Below are 21,534 nucleotides of genomic sequence, written 5' to 3'. Positions count from 1 at the left end.
TAGTTTAGTCACCGGAGTGAAAAACAAACTACAAAGCATCGCATTTTAAATTTAAACATCATCTGAGGACAATACGACGTGGCCTGGTAATAAACGATATGTTTAACAGTATAAATGATGTCATTTATAACCCAAGCGTGGCGCTATTTTTTTCGGACGGGTGAGCGGTGAGGCCACGCTGCTGCGTTTTCTGTGCGCAAACGAGCGCTCCCCAAGCTTAGCTCCGCCCCTCCCACTTCTGCAGAGAAAGACACTTGAAAACCCCTACAACATTTTTTTATGACGAACTAGCATTTTTTTTTTTTCTTCTCTCTCCTTCTTCTTTCTGAACGTCTCTTTTACAGCTTTTTCATCAGTATGTAACCCAAAGTTAAAACTTCGGCGGCGGTGTTCTGGTTCACGGTAATATTTTTTTGTTTTGTTTTGATGTATCCGCTCTTTTACTTTTAGTCTAGCAATTTGTTTATTTACCTTTCATTAGCCTGTTAGCCGGGTGAAAGTTAGCTCAGGGGTGGGTGGTTGAACTTCACCGAGCTAACGTCGGTGTTGAACACCAGCAAAGAGCCTGAACAGATAAAGACAGCTGACCTGCGATAGTTACTTGAGAGTTGACTGACTTTTATCTCTGCGTCCGCAAACAGAAATGTCCTCTCGGTCCAAGCGACCATTAAAACACAGGGCCATGAGTTCGGCTCTCAGTAACTTTGGGTTAACATCGCTGTGAGTGTATCAGGAACCAGGTGATGTAATCTTATTGTCAAGAGAGTAATCTCATCACTCCCGAAGCCGCGCTGCCTAAATAGATGTCGTTGTTTATAGACCGTCCCCCTCCCTGATGGACGTGTGACACGTTCAGACGCAAGAGAGGAGAAAGGTTGAGAAGAGGCTTCACCGTCTCTTGTTGCAGCCCGGGATCAGCCCCCCCCTAGTAAAAGAGAAGTAGGTGTGCGTACAAGACGATGTCGGAGGCAGAGGAGAACCCGGAGCTCACGGCGGGAAACGTGTCCGGTAACACCGAGCAGGTCCAAGCCGGGGCGCCCGCGTCCTCGCCCGCGGCCTCGCCCGTGGCCTCCATGCAGCCTCCGGCCACCTCGGCAACAGAGGATGAGGAGAGTGAAGATGAATCGGACATCCTGGAGGAGAGTCCCTGCGGCCGCTGGCAGAAACGTAGAGAGGAGGTAAGAGAGGGAGCTGCACCTCTGGATCGGAGTCGTGGCCTATGGTTTAGTTTAGCATTCATGTTGCATGAAAATGTAATGCATTTTTTTTTTGAATTCATTATTAAGTCAAGCTATGATATTTGATTTTGTCAGTATCGCATTTTTTCATGTTAATGATTAGAGGCACTTCATAAGTCAACATTATAAAGTATCGTCAAGGCAACACTGCCTTAGAAATAGCCAGTTCCTTATCCTATCAATAGATTTTAGAAAGGGCAAAAAAGGATTACTCCTCTTCTGCTAATGATCGCTCTAAAACGTGAACACTTTTTCCTCAAATTTGGGTTTATCTCATGGGAGTTATTTTAATCTTAGTTACTTTACTGTGAGACAAAACAAAGAGATGAAAAGATCGTACTGTAGACAAAAAGGGGTAAAAATAAGAAAAATATAATCATTAAAAAGATGAAAACAGGTACCATGTCAGCTGAAACAAGGAGGATGCCTATGAAGTTTATCTGTTTATTCTTTTGTGAACTGTTTTAACTGATGTTTCATTTCACTATTAAAATATATTATCTCATACGCCATTTTTCTGTTCCCTCAAATGTAGGTGAATCAGCGAAATGTCCCTGGGATAGATGCTGTGTACTTGGCTATGGACACAGAGGAAGGGGTGGAAGTAGTTTGGAATGAAGTCATGATCTCAGAGAGGAAGAATTTCAAACAGTTGGAGGTGAGGCTCGGTGTCATAGAGTAGGAATAAAACAGTTAAAGATATTTTCTTTGTGTATTATGCAATGATTGACATATTTTCTTGACTTATACTATGGACTGGAATAGTAGTGAAACATATTCTCTAAGGTGACCTCACTAGTACTTTACTGTAGCTCACAGTGACCTCACTAGTACTTTACTGTAGCTCACAGTGACCTCACTAGTACTTTACTGTAGCTCACAGTGACCTCACTAGTACTTTACTGTAGCTCACAGTGACCTCACTAGTACTTTACTGTAGCTCACAGTGACCTCTAGTACTTTACTGTAGCTCACAGTGACCTCACTAGTACTCTCCTGTAGTTCACAGTGACCTCACTAGTACTTTACTGTAGTTCACAGTGACCTCACTAGTACTCTCCTGTAGTTCACAGTGACCTCACTAGTACTTTACTGTAGTTCACAGTGACCTCACTAGTACTCTACTGTAGCTCACAGTGACCTCACTAGTACTTTACTGTAGCTCACAGTGACCTCTAGTACTTTACTGTAGTTCACAGTGACCTCACTAGTACTCTCCTGTAGTTCACAGTGACCTCACTAGTACTTTACTGTAGCTCACAGTGACCTCTAGTACTTTACTGTAGCTCACAGTGACCTCACTAGTACTCTCCTGTAGTTCACAGTGACCTCACTAGTACTCTGCTGTAGCTCACAGTGGCCTCACTAGTACTTTACTGTAGTTCACAGTGACCTCACTAGTACTCTCCTGTAGTTCACAGTGACCTCACTAGTACTTTACTGTAGCTCACAGTGACCTCTAGTACTTTACTGTAGTTCACAGTGACCTCAATAGTACTCTCCTGTAGTTCACAGTGACCTCACTAGTACTTTACTGTAGCTCACAGTGGCCTCTAGTACTTTACTGTAGTTCACAGTGACCTCAATAGTACTCTCCTGTAGTTCACAGTGACCTCACTAGTACTTTACTGTAGCTCACAGTGGCCTCTAGTACTTTACTGTAGTTCATAGTGACCTCACTAGTACTCTCCTGTAGTTCACAGTGACCTCACTAGTACTTTACTGTAGCTCACAGTGACCTCTAGTACTTTACTGTAGTTCACAGTGACCTCAATAGTACTCTCCTGTAGTTCACAGTGACCTCACTAGTACTCTACTGTAGCTCACAGTGACCTCACTAGTACTTTACTGTAGCTCACAGTGACCTCACTAGTACTCTACTGTAGCTCACAGTGACCTCACTAGTACTTTACTGTAGTTCACAGTGACCTCTAGTACTTTACTGTAGTTCATAGTGACCTCACTAGTACTCTACTGTAGTTCACAGTGACCTCTAGTACTTTACTGTAGTTCATAGTGACCTCACTAGTACTCTACTGTAGTTCACAGTACTCTACTGTAGCTCACAGTGACCTCACTAGTACTTTACTGTAGTTCACAGTGACCTCTAGTACTTTACTGTAGTTCATAGTGACCTCACTAGTACTCTACTGTAGTTCACAGTGACCTCTAGTACTTTACTGTAGTTCATAGTGACCTCACTAGTACTCTACTGTAGTTCACAGTGACCTCTAGTACTTTACTGTAGTTCACAGTGACCTCACTAGTACTCTCCTGTAGTTCACAGTGACCTCACTAGTACTTTACTGTAGCTCACAGTGACCTCTAGTACTGTACTGTAGTTCACAGTGACCTCACTAGTACTCTACTGTAGCTCACAGTGACCTCACTAGTACTTTACTGTAGCTCACAGTGACCTCTAGTACTGTACTGTAGTTCACAGTGACCTCACTAGTACTTTACTGTAGCTCACAGTGACCTCACTAGTACTGTACTGTAGTTCACAGTGACCTCACTAGTACTCTACTGTAGCTCACAGTGACATCACTCGTGCTCTACTGTGGTTCAAAGTGACATCACTAATGTTCTACTGTAGCTCACAACATCACTGATTTTCTGCATTTGCTCCCCATATCATCAGCAGAGCTGTGATATCATTAATGTGCTACTGTAGCTCAAAGTGACATCACCACTATTCTCCCGTAAGTCATTGCATTACTGTAGAATTTTCATTAACATGTTTTACTTTTTATCTTTTTTCTTGTGGTTTTAGGAGAAAGTGAAGGCTGTATTTGATAATCTGATCCATTTGGAACATGCTAATATTGTCAAGTTTCACAAGTACTGGGCTGACGCCAAGGACAACCGGGCCAGGGTGAGTCTCAGGCCTTGCAAGTCATTATTGAATCTTTTTTTCAGCTGCATAAATAGTATCACTATTTACAACTAACATTTGAATCTTGCGTTCTCCTCTTCAGGTGATTTTCATAACTGAATATATGTCATCAGGAAGCTTAAAGCAGTTCCTGAAGAAGACAAAGAAGAATCACAAGGCCATGAATGAAAAGGTAACTGACTGTATGGAAATGCACTTTGAGTAGAATAGTGATAAATAGAGTTTTCTTTAAATGTGGAAAGTAACACTCCTTCAGTACAGAATGGTTTTCTAGAAGAAATAGTAGTTTATTACTACAGTAAAAAATATTATGCATTTGGATTCTTCAGAGAAAGGTAAAGAAATTACAAATATTCTTTGTACCTTCCTTGAGCAAAGTTAAATGTCAAGGTGCAAGCCGTAGTGAGTTTATTTTGGAAATCAGATAGAAGGTGCTCTGACAAGGTGTATGGTCCTACAGGCTTGGAAGAGATGGTGCACACAGATCCTGTCTGCTCTCAGGTTGGTTCCCTTTTATAGAGATAATGTTAAATTCAGTGTAAACCCTTTATAATGTACTTTGTATATATTTCTGAATGTTTTTTTTTTTTTTTTTTTTTCTCTGCTGTGCAGTTATCTCCACTCATGTGACCCACCCATCATCCATGGCAACCTGACCTGTGACACTGTCTTCATTCAGCACAACGGGCTCATCAAGATCGGATCAGGTATAGAATTACTCCTGTTTCATCCCAGTGTTTTAGGTAGTGGAGCTGTAGTAACGTTGGTGGAGTCAAATTGTACTAAATTATGGATTTAAGGACTAGAAATTTCACATAATTGTACAATTAATGTCTTTGACTGCAAGTTAAAAAAGAACAATCTTGTTTGGCACTTTGAGTGAACTGTCACAACTTCTTGTGTGATACAAAATGGTGGCATTATGGCTTTTCTCTTGAATGAAGCAACCCTGCACATTGCATAAGATGGTGGTGTGTAGTCATGATCTATAGAAAACCAGTGTTGTGTGTGTACATATAGCTATATGTTACATTACATTACATTTAGCTGACGCTTTTATCCAAAGTGACTTACAACACACCGATGGTACGCCATCGGGAGCAATTTTTAGGGTTCAGTGTCTTGCTCAAGGACACTTAGGCATGTGGACAGGAGGAGCGAACCACCAACCTTCCAATTAGTGTGCAACCCACTCTACCAACTGAGCCACAGCCTCCCTTATGTACACAGTGACTCGAGTCCTGCTACAAAGCTTCCAAACATCCCACACTATAGTTTACACAATATCAAGGTAGTATTTGTATTCCCAATTTTGTTTTGCCTCGTGTTCACCCTTTTATCAAGTACTTTTTTTTGTGGTTCTTTACTTCCTTGGTCTGTGTATTCTCTCTCTTTACTCCATACTCACTTCCTTCACTGTTCTTTGTCCTACTTTATATTCTCTGCATTCTCTCCTCTCCTCTTTTCTCATCTGCAGTTGCTCCAGACACCATCAACAACCATGTGAAGACGTGTCATGAGGAACAGAAGAATTTGCACTTTCTTGCCCCAGAATATGGAGGTACACGTGATCAAAATGAGATTTGCATCATTTCCCTCTGTTGTTTTTGATTTTGACAGTTTCTCAACCTTCAGAGTACACTGGATGATGAAGATTTCTTGGAAAAGATGTTGAAACATATCACTGATGTTAGAAATAGCCAATATCATAATTTGAACCGTTAAAAGAATATGATACCTCATAACATTTTAAAATATATTGCCATACTGCAATAGGATGGAGGCAGGATATCATGCTTTACTACCAGTGCCATACATTCATTATTTTCAGTAGCTAAGTATTTTTTTTTTTAAATACTGCAAAACCCTTTGGTTTATTTAACAAAATATGACAAGCCTTGTAATGCAATTTATTTTTACAAAATTAACTATACAAAAAATAAAATTGTTTAAGTTATGTTATTCATAACTTATCTTGTCAAACAAAAAGTAATAGATTTAGAGACTGACCGAAGTGTCTCAACTCAGTCAAAGGACACATTTTAGTTTAATGTAATTTAGGTTCAATACACAAAGCATAAAGAAGCCATCAGATCAGGATCATGTATCTGCTTGTGAATATCTCCATGATTCACTCAGCTGCTGTGATGTCAAATTGGCATTTCTGATCTCTAGGACTCAGTCGTTAGTAAGTAATTGGATATGACATAACATCTGAAAATACCTTATTTCTTTTTAGCTGTTGAGGACGTTACCACGGCTGTAGACATCTACTCATTTGGCATGTGTGCCTTAGAGGTGAGATGGAATCCACGATACAGTACACGATATAATAGCCTCATCTTTTTCCCAAAGTGGTCTGTTAACGTGAGTCAATGTTTTGCAGATGGCGCTTTTGGAGATTCAGGGGAACGGAGAATCCTCTTATGTTTCTCAGGAGGCTGTCAATAATGCTATTCAGTTACTGGAGGACCCACTGCAGAGGGTGAGATGTAGAGAGTGCACTGAGTGTTTGAATGTTGATAAGTAGCTTGGAATAACACACCACATTAAACGTTGTGTGTTTATTCATTTGTCTTAGTGTTTATTTAAAATTCCCATTTTTGTATACAAGATGTTTGTCCAGACGCGTGTAACCGAGATGTTTATTTTTGTAGGAGTTAATCCAAAAGTGCTTGGAGTGCGATCCGAGCACAAGGCCTACAGCGCGGGAGCTGCTATTCAACCAGGCTCTTTTTGAAGTACCCCTCTTAAAACTGCTGGCGGCACACTGTGTTGTCAGCCACCAACGTGAGTCTGTAATACACGCACATAAAACTAGACACTGAATGTCAAAAGTTTGATCCAACCAGAATAGTCATCACATACTGTCGTCGAAACTGAATGATGCCTTTTATTTTAGATGCATGGTTAATGATCCTGGAACATTTTGATTTGCTTTAACCGAAACAAAGTTGTATCAGGCTCAAATAGTAAAAAGAAGACGGACTAAACTAGTGATTTGAGCAAAAGTTAAAACTCATGAACTTGTACAGCAGGAAGAGTTGCTGCTGAAACATTAAAGCAGTGCAGAAAACTGTCTGTCATGTAAACACAGCACCAAAGCCAAACAAGCTGGAGAATAAAGTTAAACATTTTGCAGCCTTAAGATGCAGATATTTGTCCTAGAAGTTAGTGGAGACTACAACATAGAAGAATTAGACTTTGAATAATCAGGTGGATCAAAAGACCAAGTCCACGTGAATGCTCATGATGTTCTGTCTTTGCTGGATGTTAACATTGGTAGTGAGTTGCCACAGCATCGTTACAATAACTTTGTCATTGTTAACCGCTAATGAAGCTCCAGTTATAATCAGAATCAGCTTTATTGGGCAGGTATGTAAACACATACAAGGAATTTGACTCCGGTTGTAACTTGTTCTCTCAATATACAAAAACAGACAGACATAAATAGACAGTGCAGTTGCACCTAGTGCAATTAGTGCTGATGCAGGTGGGTGTCGTGCAAAAGGTCCAGTGATATTGAACATGTTAAGTGTTGAGCAGAGTAACGGCCTGCAGTTAAAACTGTTCATGTTTCTGGTGGTCTTGGCGCACAGTGCTCTGTAGCGCCTCCCAGAGGGGAGGAGCTGAAACAGAGGGTGCCCAGGGTGGGATGGATCTGTAGAGATGCTACCGGCCCGTTTCCTGACTCTAGATGTGAAGTTTCCCAGCCTCACCTACTGAGTTTAGTGTGGAGGGTGTCCGGGATGTCAGGCTGACACGCCTCTTCAATGTAGCATGGTGGTCGGGAACAGCACCCGTGGACTGGCAGACCGGGGTGGTGGTTCCCTTTTTTTTTTTTTTTTTTTAAAGAAAAAAGAAAAGGGGACCGGAGAGTGTGCTCCAACTATCGGGGTATCACAATACTCAGCCTCCCGGGCGAAGCTTATGCCAGGGTGCTGGAAAAGGAGACTCCGACCGTTGTCGAACCTCAGATTCAAGAGGATAGTGCAGATTTTGTCCCGGTCGTGGACCAGTGGACCAGTTATTTACCCTCGCAAGACTACTGGAGGCGTCCTGGGAGTTTGCCCATCCAGTCTATAGTTCGGACATTCACCAGATGTATGGATGGAAGCGCAGTTGTAAAACCCAGCGGTCTCAGTTTAACGAGAGCTCCAGCTCGCCTCCCACGGCGTCTCCGGCAAATCCTACAGAGAGCTGCTGCTCCTCCGACTAATAACTGTACAATGTTCTGGTTCGGGGAAAACTGGAGGAAACGTTTGACCAGAGGATACCCTAAAGTTGAAGAGTTCCTCCTTGGTGTATGTGACCAGAGAGGGAGAGCAGAAAACCACGCAAATAAACAAAATCATAAAAAGAGAGCGAAGTACCGAGGCTGTCATCTGCAGGGCTATCTTGCATCAGTACAGGTTATTATAATGTAATAAACACGTTGCAGTGCCATTTTCCTATAGCTTCTACACAATAAAAGCATGTCAACACTTCACCAGAGGAAAAGCTGAGCGCATCTTTCTTCGCCTGTACGGCATATCAGAACAATTTGGCTCAGTGTGGCTAAAGCGGGCCATCCCGGGCTCGTACTAGAATCCTAATTAAAGCATTTCCTGGCTCTCACACGTTGTCAAATACAGCCACTGAAAATGTTAGCAAGTATCATTTTTAAAATAAATTATCCAGTGTCATCTAATTAGTCACCAATGTTTATAATTGTCCAGACATGATTCCTGAGAATGCCTTGGAGGAAATTACCAAGAACCTTGACCCCAACCTGGTTCTCGCCGAGACCAAGGAGGATGTTCAGCTTAAGTAAGTGCCAGATGTTATCCCTTTTCTAATGAGTCAGCATTAATTAAATACAGCAGAAAAATAACAGTGCCTTTTCAGACACGATAATAATCCCATAACAATGTATGTAAAAGTAATGTAAGGTTTATTTTAATAGAAAGACCTTTTTTTTTTTGTATTCCTTCTTCATTAATGTGTTAAACAAGACCAGATGTTTATTAATACAAAAAAACACAAGTGAAAATCAGTCACAATTTAAAATTGTCCAACAAGCCGTCATATTATTGCTGTTTGATTGTATTAGTTTTTGTTTTTTTTTGCATTATATATATAAATCTGTCATTTTCTAAGTTTATAGGAAACATTATGTTATCTTACTTTAAACACGGTGGTTTAAAGGCCTCAAACAGTAGCATCAAGTAGTGTTCTTTTTCTTCTGTAGACTTTCTCAGTTTCCTGCCTTGGAACTTGATAAATTCCTGGAGGATGTGAGGTAAGAAGCAAAGCAAACTGTAAAGCTCAGTTCACCAAGTTCAGTTGTTGTAAACTCAATTTCCTTGAGCCCTAATGATACAACACTGTCTGGCCACATGGGGGCAGTAGTGGACCATCTGACTGTCTCCTCCCTCATCTTTTAAACTATGATGTCATCTAAACGGTTCAATTCCCTCCTAAAACATTTATCCTGAACTCTTTACTGATTTTGTGGTTGTAGTAAGTTTTTTTTTTTTTTTTCACGTGCTTTCTGGCCACTGTTGTTACTTTTCTCTCTGCTCCATGTTTTTTTTTTACCTTCCAGTGTTGTAATTGGAACCTTGTCGTAGCAAACTATTTATCATTATTAGTATTGATTCATGCAGCTCCTACTCCATTTTGAACTTGTTCCGTCCCTCTCCTTCTTTCTATCATGTTTTCTCCACATCTCCCTTTCTTTCTCTCCCTCCATCCTCGGATCAGGAATGGTATTTATCCAATGACGGCGTTCGGGCTGCCCTGTCCACAGCAGGCTCAACGTGAGACTGTTAAATCGCCCGTTGTCATCCCCTTGGTCAAATCTCCCACGCCTGAACCTGCAGAGCTCGAGACACGGAGGGTGGGTACAACAGTTTGTACTACATAGTACAAACACAGTATAATGGACATATCACAAGTAGCCAACCAACACCAGTGTTTCCTTATTTTCATGAGTGGTCACTTAGACAAGATATATACTGCACATTTTCTGGAGTCGTTTAAACTACTGTTCTGAAACTGTACTAGTACTAGTTGAGAACCATTCATGTTTAGATTCCTATACTTCTTCTGCAGGTCACTCAGATGCAGTGTAACTTTGAGCCTGTCGAGGAGGGTGCAAAGTATCATGTGAGTCTCTGGTAGAACATTTACAGGATGGTTATTTATTGTTTAACTAATTAAAAATGCAACATTAATATTACATGATGGTAATATTGCCACAATTTGTTATTTTCTAAACTAACAGGAGATAAAAGTTACAAATTGTATTTTTTCTTGTCCATCTTCTCTCATTATAGGTAACATTACTGCTGAAACTGGAGGATAAACTGAATAGAGATCTAAGCTGTGACATGTTACCTCGTAAGTTCAACTCTTTCTTATCAGTTCTCTATGATACACTGACACATACTTGTGTAAGTCAACTTAAAGACGCATTCCCAGCTCTATCACACGTTTCGAAATTACATGCTGTTCAGAGTAGTTCCCATACAATACCAATGAGCTTTGAGGTAAAAGTGGGATTTGGGCACCCTACACAAACATTTGGTGCTAAAAAGAAATAAGGGAGAATATTTTTAAATGACAAGAAACAACCCTTGACATTTCCAACCATTCCATATTACAGTGGCTCCTGCAATTAGACATTATTGTGGAAGGCATGTCCTGTTCAGGTGAGCTTGAGGGAACCTAAGAGGATTAGAGGCAAGTCACTCGATATCACTTGATTTTACAAGCACATCTACATGTTTGTTTGTTTGTTTTTTAAAAAAGAAAAAAAAAAGGCAATACTAGAAAGGATTCAGTACTTACCTTACAGGACAGGTGAGGGAATGACACATGTTTGTCTCTAAGGTTTTTAATTCAGACTTCAGAATGAGGAGAATTAGGTTACTTGTGGTCATTACTTACTGGAAATGTTTTTTTTCCTGAATGGTTTAGGTCTGCAGCTGGGATTTAGGGTTTGTGTCAGAATTACATTTGACTGGTGGTGATGTTAAATAATAAGGTTATGTCTGTTTGAGTTACTTCATAACGCCCTCAGATGTCAACACAGTTTTAATATACTGTACCTGTGTGTGTGTGTGTGTGTGTGTGTGTGTGTGTGTGTGTGTGTGTGTGTGTGTGTGTGTGTGTGTGTGTGCTGAAGCAAGTATGAAAGCGAGAGTGAAGTTCCAGAGAGCGTAAATGGTGTCACAATATAGAGTATGCAAACTATTTTAGGCTGGGAGACTGACTGTCGCTTATGTGTCATGAAAACCTTCTACCTCTATTTTGACAAATGTTTTTGGATTACTTTCAGGAATCAGGAATGTTAATGGACACCATGTCCTAAAAACAGTAAATCTGATCATTTTCTGGGAAAACAACAGTGATTGATTTTTTACAAATCCTAACTTATTTGTTCCAAAATGATTTCCCAAGAAATCAGTATTTTTTATTTTATAGCTGTGTATAAAACAAGAAGGGCCTACGAAAGGCTGCGAATGAGAACATAACAAACAACTGGCCCGAATACTGTAGGCAGTATGATCTAATATGCACATGCACACACAGGTATGGTAGGCATGTATAATGTTGCAGGCGTGTGGGGAATGCCTGGCCTGTGAAAGGCCGCAGCTGACAGCTGTCACCTCCTCAGACCATCTCTTCCCAGGCTTTCAACTCCCTGTCTCTCATTCACACGCACACTCGGTATCTCTCACACTCACATCCAGACACTTTATCTCTTCTGCAGTTTCTCTCTTCCAGCGTTTCTCACATCATGTCTTCTCTTGGACACTCGCGCCCTAATTCCAGTTACGTACATACTGTAACTCACATCCATGTGCATCCATACACACTAATCAGTCTCGCAAACACACCCTGTCTTCTTTGTAAACAGACCTGCCTGCTGATATCATGGGATATGCTTTAGAACCTCCCTTATCAATGCACCAAAGTCCAAAGTCACACTGTGGCGTGTCACTGGTTAACTGAGCCACTCAAATTTCACCCCATTGACCTTTTGCATGGTTCTCTTGGACCCTACTACAGTGCATTCACAATTTAAAATAGTTTTTCATCAAAACTAAACAGTCACTCATTTGATTTGCTGATTTTATTTCAGAATAAAAGAAGCAAACAATTAATGAAGTCTCACCCTTAACTTTAATATCAATCCCCTCATCATATAGCAGTGGGCTATTGGTGTATTCTTTTTTTGGAGAGGGGGGGGGTCAGTTTTTTGGTGCTATATTTCTTCCTGTAGCTTGGGTTGTCCCAGCCACATTCCTGGTGTAGTTGTATATTGACAGCTTAGTTATTAAAAACTGGTAAACCATGACAACTCCTCTGCTTATTAGGCACAGCCCAAGAATGTCTCAAATTGGGGCAGTAAGTGAAATAAGAGTTAAAAAAAAAAAGCACTTGCATTAAAATAATAGGTCAGGATTATTTAGGTGTAACGAAAAGAGGGCATCAACATTTTTCAACATTATACATAAAAATATGCCACTCTGGTTTGTTCTCAACATATCTCCCAAAGTTTTAGTGTAGCAGCATCCTACATTTTTTTAGTTTCCATACTTTGGGAAATCTTGCATATATTTTACTTTTGTCTTACAGCTCTTGGGGTTTTATTTGTAGTTCAGTTTTTTGGTGAACTACTTCCTAAAACTGCCTTTTTCTTGTTCAGCAAACGTAGTGAGTTCTTAGACTTTTTTCATGTAACATAGAAAGTCGGAAGCACAGTACAGTCCGGACAAGGAGTTGTTTTATGTCACCAGAAGTTGTGCAGCTTCACTGCAGCATCCATTGTTGACACTACTGCTGGTGGAGAAATGTATTTTCTGAGACAGAGTTGTTACTGTGTAATTGTTGAAGAATGTTGAGTCTTGAAAGAAACCCGAAATTTGCTGCCTACTTTTAGGTTAAAAACTTTATACAGTCACACTTCATTGTGGCTACAGAAAAGGGTATGACATTTTGAAGAGTAAGGGGTAAATTAAGGGTCTTGCGACAAATACAGAGCTCAATGTAAAAAATCATGTAAATATAAAGATAGAAAATTCTGGGCACTCTAAAACTGAGGAAAGAAGGAGCTTTGGACTGTCCATAGCAAACTAAAAGAGGAATATTTAAACAGCCAACATGTTTTAACAGATCGTATCCTAATGAAGATTATACTGGTTGAAACATGTTGGTGTTTCAATCCTGCTGGATGAAGCTCTTTCTGGACTCTCATACTTTTAACTGTATTGGATATCTCATAAGGAATGTGTTGCTAAATGTCTACAGGAATATAAAACTTTCACTAGCCTCGCGCAAAATGAGTTCAGAGAAGCAAAGAGAAACCACAGTAGTTGGTAACACAGTAGGTGATTTAAAGTGGGATTTGGATCATTCTTTCTAAATCCAGTATTCACGCTAAGCCTCAGCTTTTTTTTCAGCTGCAGGTGTGTGTGTGTGTGAGGAAGAGTTAAAGTGAAAGTGCCGCGATATGTCCATAAATCACTGCTGAGAACTGTGCTGGTGTGTGTTTCAGATGAGAATGTTCAAGAATTGGCAGCAGAGTTGGTGCAGCTGGGCTTAATCAGCGAGGTGGGTGTTTTGTGTCTTAAAAAGCGATTCATATTGTCTGTGTCTGTTTTTGTGTGACACCAGATGAGTTTGTCTATTTTTGCAGTGTTTTAAAATGGCAGCCGATCATGATCAAGGTCATGGGCGTATGAACCCTCCAACATACTGACACATCTGCGTCAAAGGGCCTTATTCACATTTACTGTTAGATATCGTATGTCCTCTGACTCACTCAGGCATGCACACAGTCCCGCACTAATGTTGAATAGTCACTTCATCTTTCTGTGGGCGAGAGTATATGTAGACTTTGGACTTTATGACTCCAGCGTTTTAATGGACTTAATGTATTCATAAACAGCTATATCTGACTTGTTTATTTGTGACATTGTTGGACAATAGCTCCACTATCACACAGGTTAGAATATTTTTGTAGCATCTTGGATTGTTGAAAATGTTTTTATTCTCTCCACAGGTGGACCAAAATAAAGTAGCCTCTCTACTAGAAGAAGCATTCAACCAAGCTTTTCATTAGCAACTGTTTCCTTGACCATGTTACTAAGTACACTCTCAACATTGTTACATGTTCTTTTTGGTTTCTCAAAACAGTGACTGTATTAAGTGATTTTTATTTTTATTTTTTTTTAAATTTTATGTCTTTTCTCCAAAGCCTTAGGTGGTAATGTGACCAAAGGAGTGAGGTTTCCCTCACATCAGGGAATAAAACTTCTAAAAGCACTCAAAACTTTAAACATAAAGCCAGGCGTCTCCAAAGAAATGACCTGGACTAATTACACAGTTTTATTGTAAAAACTTATGTGTGTGAAATTCTCCTGAATGAGTTAGCTATTGCAAGGTAAACTTCATTAGTGCTGCAACAGACACTTGATCACACCAGTGACACTGACAAGATCACATTGAAGCCCACTTTTTTGTGAAGCGCACAGTTGTACTTCAATAGGACGTATTTACGTGATGGATTGCCGGGCCTGTTTGTGTCCTGGGAAGAGTCAATTTAAAACATCATCAAAGACAGACTCTGGCGTTCACTGGCATCTCACACAACTAACTCACCGCTGTTGTATTTCAAAATTTTTATGATAAGATCTACATCTGTTGACAATCAGCAAAACTGTGTCCCTTCCTTTCCAGGGAGAGATACGGTTCCACCCAAAGAAAAACTCACAAAATTATCAAGGTCAATCCTTTTTTCGGTCATCATTTACGCGGCTCTCCTTCTCATTCGGTTCCCCTTTTGTTTTCTTTTGTATGACAGATAGTTCCCAGCTCTTTGACTTTCCTTGTTTGACCAGCTAATCACTTAATTAGATTCAATTTATGGAATAGTTTGAAAACTGGAATGCAGACCTGCAACTTTCTCAGTTGACTTTTATATTGACAAAATATCTGTGATTTAAAGAGCCTTTGAAGCGGAACAAAATGTATGCATTACTGCATTTCACATTTTGGGAAGTTATCTTGCCAATTTCTCTGAAAAATGATCACTTGGTTACATTGAGGTACTGTGAAATCAGTGTTGCTGAATTTCTGTTTGTGTGTTTGTTTCTTAGATTTTGCTTTATTGCTGGCACACATACTTTACAGTCCTCTTTTTCATATTGTTTTTACTATTTTATTCAGTTTTACCAGTTGCTGCTTGTTGGGTTCACACATGCTACTCTGCCTTTAAAATTCATTCATGTGAGACTTGTGTACTGAACTCAGCTGCCATATGTTGTAGAAAGAGGACCAAGCCTTTACCTGACAGATCAGTGTGCGTTTTATGTTACAGATACTGTATACCGTGTTTTCCTTTACTTATTAGCCTTTTATTTTACTGTGGTTTTACACAGAGTCCACATTATAGGGAGTCTGAGCCAATTTACAACTTGTAATGTTACTGTTGCTTTTGTTTTCCTTTTCTAAAGATGATTTGGTAAAACAGACCTAGAGGATTTCTATTATTCAGAGTGCAGACAGGTACATTGTACAGGTCTTGTTTAGATCTGTATTGAGATCAGGGAGTTGTCTGTGGCCTTTTGGTAACATTTTGGCTCAGAACTCTTCGTGGACTTCTGGTACTACTGTGTCTGAAAGCTCATACAATGCAGGACCATAAACAGGCAGTAAGAGTGCAAAGACAACATTTTCAGTACTTACTGAAAAATACAACTACAGTTCAGATACTGTTAGATCCAATAAATTCCCATTTAATGCACTGAAATTATACTTAGTGTCTTCTAATAACTCTAGCAGTTAAAGGACTTGTTTGTGCTTTCAGACTAAGCTTTACTCTGCTGCTGGTTGTTGAGTTATATTAAACTGTACACATTACCAGTGAGATCATAGTAATCCAGTGATTCCACTGGTGTTTATCAGAAGTGTTCTTTTAAATGTATTCAGGCTCCCAATCTACTTTTTTTTTCTGTACATATGTAGTCCATCTTAATGCAATGTTTCCTTTATTTTCCTCTTTATGTCTATTTGTGAACTGCTAAGATTGTATTTTCTAAAGATGTGTTCTCAAAGCAGCCAGGAGAATGTAAATGCACCACTTCTAGTGTAGAGAAGTGGGTGAAACCAACCTTTGTGATCACCAGAGCTTTACACTGACTCTCCCCTCTTTCTCTCTCTTGGAACTCCAATTTATTGGTGGTGATGAAACTGGTTATTAAATAATCGTGCAGGGTGGGCAGCTTTAGCCTGTTACTCCATGATGTGAGCTTTTGGTTAGATGTGGAAATTCTTATATTTTGTACATGACATGAATGTCAGTTAATGTGTGTCTTTCCTGAGACCTGTAGCCTGTCAAAGAAAGAGTGCCTGTTATTGCAAATAAATGTGTGACTTGCTTCACTTTTTAGTGAGATTTACTTGTTTTGCATTTGTGTTTCACAGCCATTAGCGAAGCAGGTTTTCAGATTGTGTTCACAGCTACAGTGTCTGTTTGCGCCCCTCAGCGTCCAGCGAGCTGCAGGTAATTCGCAGGTGAGTTTGGTGACGTCATACAGGAAGTGGACAGAGGGACAGCCGTGAGGTTTGGAGTTTCTTCCTCTGTGGTGTGAATAAGTTGCTCCAAGATTGCGGACATCGTTTTATTGAAAGGAGAACGTCTTTCCCGAGTAGAGAGATGTGCAGTTTTGGTGAGTAGTTTTTAGATGACGTGCTGGCGCTGTAACGGAAAAACAACTTGTAATTGTATGTAATTTATGTCCGACACTATTTTCCCTCCACGGATGGAACTGATCACGGGCCTACCGATTAGTTTTTAAAACTTTGCTTATAGGACACAGTCCGTGTATAAAATGAATTATGCTGGTTTATTACCAGAGAAAACAACCTTTCGAAACTCAAAATAAACTAACAAGAGATCAATAAATAAACTGAAAGTAGAAGTCATCCCGCTTCCTCCCATTTCTGGGACTCAGCAGCCACCGACGGTCAGTGTAGCCTTTGCAGATATATTTGTCCATCCCAACGTTTGAAACTGGATTCAAATGTTTTCGGAAAAACTAACTACTGTTGCTAAATCTGTTAATCAGAAATGTAAGTATATTTTTTTTTATCAAAAATAATCATCAGCGGAGAACAAATGTTAAAGAAAGACCGAAATAAAAAGATAATGAAGACTCAGACATATTCTTCGGCTGCAGTTCTGTATGTTTTTTAAGGTTTGCATGTGAATTGAAGGCCTATTTGGCTTCCTTTTCACACGCAAATCCTAACATATGATGCTACCATAGCGTAATAACTCAGTTTCATATTTGATATTGGTGAAAAAAGTATATAGTGGCTATGTATATGCAATATCAATAGATAAATGTACATAAAAGAAGGCTATGTAGGCCTATGTTTGTAGACTCCCTCAGTGTCCGAAACACACAAGAGTTGACAGTCAGGTCAATGCCATAAATTACTGAGTTTAGGTTATTGCAGATATATATATTGTCAGTAGATATATGTCATTCTATAAAAACAATGTTTATGTTTCTTAGTTTGTCCACCAGAGAGCACTGGAAAGTTGAAGGATTAACTGATAAATTGGTATCATTGGCCACAATTACTTAAAACACAAAAATGAGGGGTCCTTATTAAGGTTGTTTGGGTTTAAAAATGTACTGGTATAAATTATTTTAAACTCAAATAACTCGGTGTCGGTTCAAAAAAATAAAGTAAATATGTTGTGTTGTATAAGTGTAAATTGTGTTTACTTCGTGTGCAATATAGAATATGTAGGCACGTCATGCAGACTTTATAGTAACCCTCTAATCAACCAGTGTCAAACGTTTGCTCATGCATTTGATTCTGGAAACCATCTCTTATGTCTGTCGTACAGATAAGGACACAGGGCCAAGGAGGCTGATGCAAAAGGGGTTGACTCTCATCCTGGTCGGTCATATTAACTTCATCCTTGGCGCTATCATCCATGGCAGCGTCCTCCGCCACATTTCCAAACCCAGCCAACATATTACAACTGAATACACTGCAGCCAACATCATTTCTGTCACCTCTGGCCTGCTGGTGGGTTGGTAGATTTTACTATTATGTTTGAAAGTTAACCTTAAAGCCAAGCAATTTAATCTCCTTATCACAAAAAAAATGTACTTTGAAGCTGATGTTTTATGACACACATTGATTCTTAACCACATTCATCTGAGTAATTCTCTTCGTCCTGTGAATCAGAGCAACAAGTCCATATTCACATAGAGTATAGCTGATTTTCTCCTTTAGTTCGGTAACAGTGCTGTCTATTTTTCGCAGCAATCAAGACTGAACTTGCCTATTAAAAGGGAGCAGGTTCTTCAAACCAGTTATTGGTCCCTCTAGGGCAGGCTTCATTACATTCATGTATCAGATAAACTGCCACTTGTTGGCAATGAGATGGTGTTAACTTTCATTCTTCTTTGAAGGTCATCCATACAGGATATTTGAGGTTTTTAACCAGACAAAACAGACGGAAGTTACGAGTACAAGTTACAAAATATATCTGACGAGCACTGGTGCCCCTTTAATGTTTCTCACTTACTGCACTTGATGTCATTCTGTCTGAATTCTTCTTAACCGGCATCCCAATTAAAATTACAGCATCACATTCTACTGGTGGCATGCAACCGGATGAACCCTACATATGCTAAACTGAGAGAATCATCTTATTGTTGAATCTTGCAGAGTATCGCCACTGGGATCATTGCCATCGTGGTATCAAGGAACCTTCATGTGTTGAAACTGGTAAGAACTTAATTTGACTTCAGCTACTGACATGCTCACTCTCTCACTCTGCGCCTCCCCTTGGTTTTGTACTCTACGTGATGCTGCCTGTGTGTTTTACAGCAAATCGGACTTCTGATTGCGTCATTCCTGAACATCTTGCTCTCGGCAGCATGCTGCACTGGACTCATCCTGGCCATCAGCATCACTGTTGCCCACAATGGGCAGGGTTTGATGGTAGGATGCAACAACACACAGGTCCCCATCAATGCTCGGTCACCTGTCAGTGCCCAGTGTCCATTTGATACTACACGAATCTACGTGAGTCTAAACACTTACATTTCCCTCTCTTTGAAAAGTTCTTGCTCCTTACTGTCATTTTTTTCTCCCTAGTTTCTTTGTGGTTACAACCTTTTCAGTATACGATTTGATAAAAAAGCATCACTGGAGAAATGGTCAGCCTTGTAGTGTTGCTTTATTTCATACTTCCTGTCTCTCAGGACACCACCATGGCTCTGTGGGTCCCGTGTGCTGTGTTGGCAGCAGTGGAGGTTGGACTGTCAGTGTGGTGCTTCATCGTTGGACTGGCTCTCAGAGGGTTGGCACCCTGTGGGAACAGTTACATCAAAGAGCAGGTGTGTGTCTTTGTGTGGGGCAGGCGGATATGCTTGGGGGGTGAAACTGTGGTGTATGTCTGTCTCAATCTTTGCCTGACTTGGACGTATACACACACTTGGTCTCGTAACTCAAACATAGAACTTACTCACACTTACCTCCCTCTCCCCCCTCCCCCAACACACACACACACACACACACACACACACACACACACACACACACACACACACACACACACACACACACCCTCCCTATGATTTTCTTTCCTTCTCTCTTATAGTTGGAGGAAGAGGCTGAGTGCTCTCCCCGCAGCCGACGCCTGATTGGACAGCACTTGAATCCTGAAGCATAACTGAACAAAGGACAGCTGAACCCAAAAGGCTTCACTGCATCTGTTTACAGACTGAAACATTCCTCCTTCAGTCAGTTAGGTGAGTGTCACTGCAGGACAGGAAGAGAATGAGTTCAAGATATGAGCAGATTACAGTAATGTTCATTTCATCCAGTGTATCTGTATTAAATCAAACCCATCAATGGTAAAATGATTTCCAGTGACACACATCACAAAACTCATGGATATATCAGTTGTTGCATTCCTAAGTGCAAAGCCTTTCACGTAGACAGTAGTGTGTGCACTGTATACGTGTGTGAAAGCTACAGTAAGATGTAAATTATCCTTTCTGTCTCATCAGTATGCCTTCTCAACTGTTATGGTTCAGTAGTACCTAATATATCATGCCAAGCATGTCTCTCAGTATGAAGAAACCTGTGTTCATGAAGAAAATATGCTGCATATCTAGCAAATACATTTTTTTTTTTTACCAAATTTAAGTATATTTTAGCTTGTATTACATCTCATTTCAGCAAAACCTATTTTATTATAATGTTTTTGATATTTTATTGTTTGTCCAGATTCTCAACCACTCCACTGTACTGAACTATGCAGAAACTAATCTAGACCTTCTGTGCTGCACCTTTTGAAAATGGTTTATAATAGTTGATCATTATAAAGGTAACTGCAGTATGTGGCATCTTCATTAGTTCATGTACTTTCTGAACATTTTTTACTTTAATTTCTTTTGTTTTTTTATGTTTTATCATTCGAAGTGATACAATATCAAAACGACAGAGAAACTGAAGTCTGAAGCTCAAATATTTGTACATGTGAAACCAGAATTACAAGTAGCCCTCATCACTGACAATTATATACGATGAGGATATAAGAGGATGTTTAGGAATTACACTCTAAATTAAAAATAATGTGGATTTCAAATAAATCTGTGTGGATTGAGTGGATTTCTGCATGTACAGTACTGTTGGTGACTGTTAAGTGGGGTCATATTAGAGAGTTAAACCAGTATGTGGGCCAACAGCCTCAGCTGCCGCAGACACCCCCCTCCCCCCCACACACACACACACAAACAACTCGAGGACAGAGCAGATCAGATCAGATCAGTCATGAAATGGTTAATCTAGTGCCGTGCTCAATCCTGTGGAAGGGAATCATACCATCCTGAGGCCATGAAGGATAAATATTGACAGTGTTGACTGATACAATCACAACAAGACAGTGGATGACACTAATCTTACACTAAAACATTAGGACATTATTTTAAATCACAAGATGAATTTGAAGAATATTAATGTGGATTAAAATATTAGAAACATTGAATTTTAGTCAAGATTACATGATATTAAAAATTATCCTATGTTGATCCTTTTTTTTTTTTTTTACATTTTATTGCATTGCAAAGTAAGTTACATGCAGAATGTAAACTGATGAGTTAATTTTTTTGATTTGGATAAAATAAAATTTGAAAAAACAAGGTGAATGACTAACACATCTTATTAATTTAGAGAAAAAATTGGATGTGAATCCTTCTGCCCTTTGTCCTCACATCATAACTCACATTAGCAGAAGCTGCATTGTTTCAGACTTTTATTCACTATAATATAGGTCAATAGGAAATATAAGAAACTGCTATTAATGATGAC

At 39.7% G+C, this 21,534-nt stretch overlaps 2 protein-coding genes across 4 annotated transcripts; both read left to right on the top strand.

The window, feature by feature from the left end:
• The first annotated feature begins 234 nt into the window (after positions 1-234).
• LOC138618186 (nuclear receptor-binding protein-like) lies at positions 235-16,569 on the top strand. 2 transcript variants are annotated; one of them, XM_069693758.1, is made up of 18 exons: positions 235-402; positions 820-1,178; positions 1,774-1,896; positions 4,012-4,113; positions 4,217-4,306; positions 4,595-4,635; positions 4,747-4,841; positions 5,612-5,695; positions 6,374-6,432; positions 6,521-6,619; positions 6,792-6,924; positions 8,853-8,943; positions 9,365-9,415; positions 9,880-10,015; positions 10,231-10,284; positions 10,455-10,518; positions 13,682-13,737; positions 14,189-16,569. In XM_069693758.1, the coding sequence occupies exons 2-18, from the start codon at positions 960-962 to the stop codon at positions 14,246-14,248; spliced, it is 1,557 nt and encodes a 518-aa protein (XP_069549859.1). In that variant the 5' UTR covers positions 235-402; positions 820-959; the 3' UTR covers positions 14,249-16,569. The 2 variants fall into 2 exon arrangements, with proteins under 2 accessions (XP_069549859.1, XP_069549860.1); XM_069693759.1 differs by having other exon boundaries at positions 235-1,178.
• Positions 16,570-16,638: 69 nt separating this feature from the next.
• On the top strand, positions 16,639-20,799 carry krtcap3 (keratinocyte associated protein 3). Of its 2 annotated transcripts, XM_069693761.1 has the most exons (6): positions 16,639-16,856; positions 18,050-18,234; positions 18,883-18,942; positions 19,045-19,242; positions 19,422-19,556; positions 19,820-20,799. In XM_069693761.1, exons 1-6 carry the CDS (start codon positions 16,844-16,846, stop codon positions 19,889-19,891), a joined length of 663 nt encoding a protein of 220 aa, XP_069549862.1. In that variant the 5' UTR covers positions 16,639-16,843; the 3' UTR covers positions 19,892-20,799. The 2 variants fall into 2 exon arrangements, with proteins under 2 accessions (XP_069549862.1, XP_069549861.1); XM_069693760.1 differs by lacking the exon at positions 16,639-16,856 and having other exon boundaries at positions 17,976-18,234.
• The last annotated feature ends 735 nt before the right edge of the window (positions 20,800-21,534 follow it).

Source organism: Brachyistius frenatus, unplaced genomic scaffold (assembly GCF_029030835.1).
Source record: "Brachyistius frenatus isolate BFR_SWC_R1_liver_20210118 unplaced genomic scaffold, ASM2903083v1 Contig_15, whole genome shotgun sequence".
Taxonomy (NCBI): domain Eukaryota; kingdom Metazoa; phylum Chordata; class Actinopteri; family Embiotocidae; genus Brachyistius; species Brachyistius frenatus.
This window is presented reverse-complemented; position numbering and strand designations above follow the sequence as displayed.

Coding starts and splice junctions, on each gene's coding strand:
- LOC138618186 (XM_069693758.1), top strand. CDS start 960: ATGTCGGAGGCAGAGGAGAACCCGGAGCTCACGGCGGGAAACGTGTCC. Junction 1,179..1,773: donor GGCAGAAACGTAGAGAGGAG/GTAAGAGAGGGA, acceptor CCTCAAATGTAG/GTGAATCAGCGAAATGTCCC. Junction 10,519..13,681: donor AAGCTGTGACATGTTACCTC/GTAAGTTCAACT, acceptor TGTGTGTTTCAG/ATGAGAATGTTCAAGAATTG.
- krtcap3 (XM_069693760.1), top strand. CDS start 18,007: ATGCATTTGATTCTGGAAACCATCTCTTATGTCTGTCGTACAGATAAG. Junction 18,235..18,882: donor CTGTCACCTCTGGCCTGCTG/GTGGGTTGGTAG, acceptor TGAATCTTGCAG/AGTATCGCCACTGGGATCAT. Junction 19,557..19,819: donor ACAGTTACATCAAAGAGCAG/GTGTGTGTCTTT, acceptor TCTCTCTTATAG/TTGGAGGAAGAGGCTGAGTG.